The sequence below is a fragment of the Tribolium castaneum genome, chromosome 1 (assembly GCF_031307605.1).
Source record: "Tribolium castaneum strain GA2 chromosome 1, icTriCast1.1, whole genome shotgun sequence".
NCBI classification, from domain to species: domain Eukaryota; kingdom Metazoa; phylum Arthropoda; class Insecta; order Coleoptera; family Tenebrionidae; genus Tribolium; species Tribolium castaneum.
In genome coordinates this window covers 13,904,380-13,913,260 of record NC_087394.1, presented here as the reverse complement: position 1 = coordinate 13,913,260, position 8,881 = coordinate 13,904,380, and the positions used below count along the sequence as shown (strand labels likewise).

Here is an 8,881-nt window from a genome sequence, read left to right as displayed (position 1 = left end):
TATACCAAAAAATCGCAAAAAATATTAAGTTTATTTGTAAATGTATTGTGAACTTACACTACTTACAGTTAAATTCAAGTATCGGAGTGTGCCCAAGGTGACATTACTTAAACTCTCGGAGCAAGTCCAAAAAAATTTAAATCTAAAATTTTTCGTTGAAACGTGAACAAATTATTCAAAAAACAACGATCTCAGTTATTTTAAGAGATACGAGGTCGGTTAAATTAGGCATTAGGGCAAAGTTGAGCATTTTTATGCTAAATCATTATCTGAAAGAAAATAAAAAAATTGTAATTTTTGTTTTTATTTTTTGAAGCTAAAACCAAAAGAACTAGACATTTTTAAGTACGAAATTCTTTAGGCACTTTTTTACAAGAAATCTAAATCTGTCATCGCCTTTTCCAAGGCATTCTTGATGTCAAACTTGCAACATTCAACTTTGGTTTTTCTCATTATGGACGCCATATTTGACAGGTGTATTTTTGAAAAGTCTTTGTGTTCCTGATTACAACTCACATGATATAATCAAAACTCACATACTGATTAAAATTAAGGAAAAAGCGTTTTTGCAAAGAGTGCTTTGGAAAAAAACGCCAAAAATTTTGTTTAACAAATTAGGTTTTGACAGTTCTGTTTAATATGCGAGTAGAATTTTTATAACTTTGTCTTGTTGTGTTTTGTAAAGAATAAACTTCTAGTTTATCATGTCATTTAGTTTTCAAATAACTGTTAAAATTATGTGTTCATACTTTCATACATATCTAAAAAAATAGACTACGAAGCAGTACCAAACAAAAAGCAAAGTGATTAGAAATCATTCCCCACAAAACTACACATTGTTTATTTAGTATTGAATCCAGATACTGCACAGATCGGAAAAAAATACACCATTCATGCACAACATCATTGTAAATATACATACTAGCAATAACAAAGAAAAAATAACCTTTAGAAAAATTTCTTTTAAAATGATTTTTTTGAAATTACCACTTTCAAAATTTATTTGCCAGTTTTCCAGTTGAAAATTGTTGTCGATTTTGAGATATGTATATAAGTGAAAAAAGAGTAAAAACACATATTTTTTTGATTTGACAGTTTGATTTTGACAGTCCTCGGGGGCCGGCTGAATCATGAGCAATGATGAGATGACCACAAAATGATATAGACACGCAATTTTATGTATATCTTTTTAGAGCGCTGTTTTTCGATATACAACAATTGTAAGAAAACTTTTCTAAGAAATTACTAATGCATAGTAAAAAGGAAGTAACTACAAAAAATATTTATTAACGAAATTTAAACAATTCAAACCTAGGCATTAACATAGTAAATTAAGAAAGAAGTAATATAGAATACGACCAATGCTTAAAAATATAAGACTAATATAATAATACCTATCTAATAACAATAATGAATATTTAATGAAATAGACATTATTCAATTTATTTGTGGGGCAAATTGTTCCCAAAAATTAGGCGATTGTCCGGTAGTGGGTATATTTTTAATGTTTTTAAAAATTTCTGTTTTTTTTTTCTAACAGTAGCAGATTTTTTTAAAGTTGTCATTTTTTGAAATTTGGATGTTAAAAAATTTAATTCAATAAATTCTTTATCGAATCCATTTCTATAAAACATACTTTGCTTCTCTCTTTCAAATTTCACGTAAACCATATCGCTCAAATAAGGCCTTGGCTTAATTTTTTGAACATTCATTTTGTGAGTTTTTGTTGTAACACTCGTCCTATCCACACATTTAACAAAATGGTCGAAATCATAAACTTTTTTCTGTTTTTTAGTGGTGTGATAATTCACTCTTGAAATAAAGCATCCGATTTACACTCAAATCCGTTAAATAATAGTATATTATACGGACTGTTTATAAAAGAGTGTAGGATTTCAGGTGGTTTTAGAATTTGAATTTGCCACATTTAATTATTTTATTTCTATGAAATTTCACCAGTAAAACCAAATTTTTCATATACTAACATTGTTCGTTTTTTCTGAAAAGAAGTGGCAAACTTTTAATACCTACTACGATCGTACATTCATTTATAGAGATATTGTATTATAATATGTATAAGTGATAGAAATGCATCATTGTATGCCAGTGAGAATTTTGACTCACGAGTGCGCTTGTACGTGGTACACATTTCACGAGCTTTCGATCACGTGTGATATAAGACATTTTATCTTATCTTATCTTATTTTATCTTATATCATTGTAGGTACACTATACTATTATTTTCGGTGAGAGAAATCAAATTTCTGTCACAAGAGAGATAAAACTGTCACATTTACTGTCAGATTTTATCTCTCTTGTGACAGAAATTTCATTTAATTTTATTTCGTTTCTCTCACCGTAAACAATGGTATAAGGTACCTAAAAAACTGCACCTGTAAGATAATAGTATATTATGATACGAGTTTTGTAAGAAGTATTTTGTCGCACGCACAAATTTAGGGCACGACGAACGCAGCGAGGAGTGCCATAATAGAGTAAGTGCGACAAAATGCCTTATAAACAAGATATCATACAATATTTTTTTTACTTCGCACTTTTCGTACCAAAAAAATTAATTTCGAAATTTAGGGAATTTTATGGCAGTTAACTGCATTTACGCGCAGACAGGGAAATGAAATTAATAATTTAGACCGTCATTAGTTTATTCGTACAAATGGATTCTGAAAGTGTCCAAGACGTTTTGAAACGTATCCTTTAACAAATACGCGCTTTTGTGGCAAATACGTGAAATTTGAAAATTGGCCGAAGGATAATGAGATCTCAAATTACTTACTTGCACTGGCTTTTGAAGTTATGTTTGTACATTACTCAAAAGGTGATCGAAAGGGCCACATATCAGGGCTGATAAGAATGCCTCTAAAGGTCGTATTTGATTAATTTGATTAAATTATGCACTTGAAATAGGTGACGATTGACACTGACAGTTCTCTCAGATAAATGTCAAAAAACTAGGTTGTCAACATTATCCAACAAAATTACCCTGGTTTTTAGTGTAATTATTATAGCACTACGTTGGATATTACCATACGCAAATCGCGTATCGTAATGACATCAATACGAAATCGAAGTAGGAAAAAATAATTTTTGGGTTGGGTTTTAAAATGAACTTGAAAGTTTAGATGAATTTATTTTATGAATCTTTTCCTGCCCATTTCCTGTACAAAATCTTATTACAGAAAATCCTCACAGTCAAAAAATAGATAATTTCCATCAGTGACAAAATCGAAAATCCAGTAAACAATCCTAAAAGTCCTCCAAAATTCGCGACAAAATCCATTGGACCGTACAGCTCATTCCTGACCGAAGTTATAAAATCATTTGACTTGAAATAAATGGTGAGGGACGAAATATACGTGCTAAAATAAAATAAGGGATCAAAATTTCACTAAAACGATTCAAATCCTACTCGTTGAAAGGTTCCATTCCGATTGCAGTAAAAACCATTTGCCAGTCCCAGTCACTTTGCGACGTCTCTATGTTATAATTCAAATCGGAACAAAGAGGCAAACAGTCACAATCATCGACCGATTTTTTCTTCTTTTTTTTGTCCAACTTTCCCTTCAAATTCTTAATTTGCAAAATCTCTGCAATAAATTTATTCACAATTACAATTAAGAACAAGTTCAGTAAGTCATACTTTCAGCCTCGTTCATACAGGATAAATTCGAAGAACTACAAATACTAGTTGAATTGTCCCTAGGCATGAAAAAATTGACACAACCACACATATCCAAAGTGAAATTGGCCAAACATTCAATTTCACAATTAACTTTATTGTAGATTTTGAAATATTGCAAATATCGTTCGGTTTGGAAGTAGCAACGTCTGCGATCTTTGCTGTAAGCCCTGACCGAGTCAGAAGTATTGATCATCGTTGGTTGGACTTCTGCGATTACAGTTTGGTCCAAAGGGACTCTAAAGTACTCCTGGGAAGGGGTTGGGAAACTTGCAGGGGAGTGGACTAGGACTTTGAAGCCTTGGGGCCCCATTCGGCACAAGAAGTCCAAATTGGATTTGGACGAAATGAGTTGGATTGAGAAGCCGTTTTTGGCACCTGCTAGTAAAGCCCGTTGGGGGTAAGTCCAAATTCCTGAATTACTACCATATCCAGACTCAATACTCCAAGAACTGGACTTGTTGAATTGATGAAAATTTTTGTAATGTATTCTAAAAAAATCGACATAAAAAATGTTTTTTTTACGGAGAACTACAACTTAGGAGACGAAACGAGATACAAAATGTGAGCCCAAAAAATAGTACGGCAAAGTAAAAATGAGGGCGCTTCAAGCATTATACCGTCTCGGCGCCAAAACGTTTTAAATTAATTTAAATTCAACTAATTCATTAATTACTTGGAAAAAATGCAGAAATGTTGAGCTGTGCATTTTTAACAGACTAAGAAAAACTGACGACTGAGAAAAAAATTATTAAAAATTTGGCTTCCTCTCGTATTTTTCAGGACGCTGAGAATTCGGTTAAAATATAAGAAAAATGTTACTAAGAAATTTGTAGAAAATTAAATTTCCTTTAAAAAAATCCGTCTGACCCAATAACAATAACACCAATAACAATAATTATACAGCGTGACCCATGGGAGTGTAATCGATTTATAACTTTTTTGGTAATTGAAATATTGTTATGCTGTTTTTATTATCCGATAGATCAACTTAAAAGTCACTAACTAAAAATATTATATATGTGCATAATAAGCACAGGGAGTTGTATACAGGGTGCTGAACCAAAGTTATATTTTTTTAAATGGAACACCCTATATATTTTTGATTAATTGGAATCTACACAAAAAAATAATGTAACTTTATACAATGTGTTAAAAAATAAAAGTAATAATACAAAACAGCAAAAGAATAATTATTGAAGTAACAGAAACTTTGATTTATTTGTTTTTTAAATAGGTTTGCTGGCTTTGACTTCAAATGGTTTTCGATATTATTTTAAATGATAACAGCATTATAGGTAAAAGATCTAAGAAACAAGACAAAATAGAGTGAACCATAACTGTCATCATACATTTAAAATGTAAATCAAGAGTTTTAACCAATTTAATTCTTTAATTTTAAAAGAAATGTGATCGTATTTTCTTAGTCTGCAAATAAATCTACAACAATTATTTTGAATTCTTTGTAAATAACTTTTGTAACTAGAGTCAAGGGTACAAGGGTAAAAAAGAGTGAGACAGTAATTTATAATAAATGGATAGTACAATGTGTTCAAAAATGCTTGTTCATCAAGTCACCTATGAAATTTCAACGCAGTGTGCCGCCTATGTGTGCCACTTATTTTAAATATAAATGCCGTCAAAGTGACAGAGCCGTCGAAATAATGTAAAAAGGCATTGAATCTAAAAACGAAAGAGTAGACAACCCTACAGTTGAAACAACATTGTCGAAAAATGCAAAAAAGTTAGTAAAAGCTAATTTAAAGATTTGACAGAGATGACAATACTCAGACTACTATAGTCATTTGAACGAAGCGGCACATTAAATTTGAATTTCATAGTCAACTTGATGAACAACCATTTTTGAACACATTATACAAGTGTTTCACAAAGTTTTTTTTTAATTTGAAGTTAATTCTACTACTATTTTGGTAAAGTAGACGCAAACGTACGTAACTATTTTTTACTAAAAGAGAGACATGACTTTTAAATCGCAATTCTTGATCAAAGACAACGCCCAGTAATTTTATGCTTTTGACAATTTTTAATTTAGATTTTTCAAAATGTATGTTGAGATCAATGTCATTTAAAACTATAAGGGAGCACTTTTCAACATTTAATTTCAAATTGTGTCTGGACGAATAACTATGAAAACCTTGAATATCGGAGTTTAGAAAAAAATTGTTTCAACTATTGCATCGTGTCTAAAAGAATATTCAAGTTGGGTGTCATCCGCAAATGCATGAATTGATGAATGTTGAACAGAATTTACTATATCGAAAATATATAAAAGGTACAATAAGGGTCCTAAGACGGAGCCTTGGGGTATCCCTGATGTAACTCTTCCACAATATGATTATCCAGTTAAAGCATGTGGCTACGCTCATTAAAAAAATGAAAAAAAAATTTAATCAGTTTTTCTCAAAACCCAAAAACTTAATTTTAGCACAAAGTAATGAATGATTAATTTTATCAAATGCCTTCGAAAAGTGGAGTAATATCAATGCAGTATTTAAAAGCCCCTATCGGCGTTTCTGATTATGTTATTGAAAATATTTGTTAGTGAAGCATTTGTACTGAAATTTTTTCTAAACCTCGATTGTGATAAAGGAAAAATATTATGAAAATTTATAAAAGTATAAATTTATTTAAAAATTACTTTTTCTAATATTTTACATAGAGTTGAAATAATACTAATAGACCTGAGGTCACTATAATTTTGTGGTTCACTTACTTTTCGTAACGGCTTCACCACAGCGGTTTTTCAAATTTTTGGAAAATACCCAAATTCTAAATATTAGTTTTTTTATCTGAGTTATGTATTTATCAATAAAAGGACTGCAAAGGTTTAGCATTTTAGCATTTAATTCACCAAAACCTGTAGCATTCGACAGAAGATTAAGGATAAAATCATAAATTTCATTAATATAGTATAGATAGCTGAAAAGAAAATTTAAAGACTTTATTGTATGTATTTTGTAAATAATAATTAAGTGTTTCTTCATCAGAAGAACTGGAGTTAAAAACAGATAAAAAATAGTCATTGATTATATTAATACCATTTAAATGCGACAGAATATGGGAGATTTTGAACCAAATTTTTTTAATGTTTCCCATAACATTTTAATATTGTTATTAATCTTATTCCGAAAATCTGTTTTTTCCATTTTTAACTTCAGACACACAAAAATTACGAAGCTGATGATATGCTTGCCAATTAACTTCAAGTTAAGTGCGTTTAAATTTTGTTAGGGCTATGTCTTTTTTTCATTAATTTCTTAATATAATCTGTTTACTAAGCTGAATATTTTTTGTAAGTTTTTCAGTAACTAAAAGGGCATGTTTGTCAAATAATCTTATAAGGTTGTAATTAAAACTTAGACTCAATATCGTTAATGTAAAATATTTCATCCCACCATATGCGATGGTATGCAAAGAGTTATGGCTTAGAATTTGCGTTTCACTTTATATTTTTGCGAACGCTGCAAATACGGTTGAAGATAAAAAAAAGTGTAAGGAACAAATTTGTAGAGAATTAAATTTTCTACAAAAAAGTAAAAAAAGACACCATATTTCTATTTTCAACGGTTTAGGTATAAATTAAGTTTCTGTCACTTAATCACCGGTTAAATGAAACAAATCCGTGGCTTGAATGTCTTTTGGGGCCTAAATGAAAGGTCTCCCGACCAATTTTTTTAGAAAATTTAGTTTTCTACAACTTATTTCCGAACATTTTTATTACATCTGTAATCGATCTGCAGCGTTTTCAAAAGTATGAGCATATTGGTAAAAGTTTTTTTTTAATATAGTTTGGGATAAAATTTTTGCATAATGTTTGTCTTACTATTGAAAATTTGATGCTCTATCTGTCTGTATTTTTTATTTGCTATGTATTAATATTTATACACATACAACCATTTCTTCAAATTCATTGCTCTGAAAACTTAGACGGTAATCGAACAACTGCGCTCTCTAGCGGCATTATCGGAACTAACGAGGACGGGAACGTTTTATTTGTATATCGTTTCATATCCTAACTTTTAGATATCCGTACACATTCTCGCGGAAAATTTCGCTCCTGTCCAACATATTGAAGCTGAAACAGATCCCTTCCTCGGTAAAAATGGGCGTAAAGATTTGGCTACAGTTATAGCTTTGTCCCTGATTCTTACACTGTCTTATGTTAAACTTTGGATGTATGGTGCTAATGGTGTCAAAAAATTCCTCGCCATAGGTCGATTCATTCGAGCCAGAAGCTGGATAAAACTTATTGCAAATCAGTAACATGTGCTCAAAATATAAATTCCTGAAGCAAATTCATCACTTTGATTTTTTTTCCTGCAATAACGTACTCAGTTTCGGTTAGATTTTCTTCGTGGAATTTCTTGTTCAAAATTTGTGTGTAATTGAAAATGTTACGATTCGTTTTGGTTTCGGGACAGATAGTGACGGCCGGAAATGGGATTTTGTAAATTGGTGTTCCTCGATTGGCAAAACTGACTATGACTGGACTTTGTTCCCATTTTTTGTACACCATGAAAATTGAAAATATGCAAGTACTGAGGCAAATGGTGAAAACGATAAACCACCAAATTCTGGAAAAAATATAATAATTAACAGATTTAGGTAATCATTATTAAATACCCACAATTAAAAAACTAGAAACTTTAGAAATTCAACAGAATTCACTAAATTCAAAAATTTACTTGGCAGAAATGTGTATTACTTTTTAAAATCAATTTTTGTTAAATATTACTTACTTTTCAAAAAGTGTCCTTTTCTCACCTAGATACCGAAACCCGTGAACGCTAGTGCAGTCACAATACTCCCTAAAATAAGTTAGAATTTTTTTTCCAAAATTGTTTTTCATTTTCTTTTATGAGTGCAGTTGGCAAACATTTATCACATACTAAACAAACACATTACATAAATTAGCTCGTTGTGTGACTAATTAATTAATGCATGGGTGAACGTTTTAATTAAAAGTGTTTTCTACCCTGCCAAATGATAATCGTTACAGAATAATTTGATGGATAAAAAGTAGGTGGACACTACAAATTAGCAATAAATTGAATGGAGTTCATTTTAGTCGGACTTGAAACATTGACACAGTGATGAAATGTGTGTCCTGAAATCCTGAAAAAATCATTGTGTAAAATTGGATTGAGCTTTTTGGAACACTTG

The 8,881-nt window shown here is 30.6% G+C and overlaps 1 protein-coding gene across 1 annotated transcript; it reads right to left on the bottom strand.

Annotated features, from left to right (window-relative positions):
• Positions 1-3,149: 3,149 nt before the first annotated feature.
• On the bottom strand, positions 3,150-8,696 carry LOC107397627 (pickpocket protein 28-like). Its single transcript, XM_015978422.2, has 6 exons — positions 8,458-8,696; positions 8,050-8,292; positions 7,752-8,003; positions 3,659-4,188; positions 3,428-3,605; positions 3,150-3,377 (listed from the first exon to the last, which is right to left on the bottom strand). Exons 1-6 carry the CDS (start codon positions 8,565-8,567, stop codon positions 3,152-3,154), a joined length of 1,539 nt encoding a protein of 512 aa, XP_015833908.2. The 5' UTR covers positions 8,568-8,696; the 3' UTR covers positions 3,150-3,151.
• Positions 8,697-8,881: the final 185 nt, after the last annotated feature.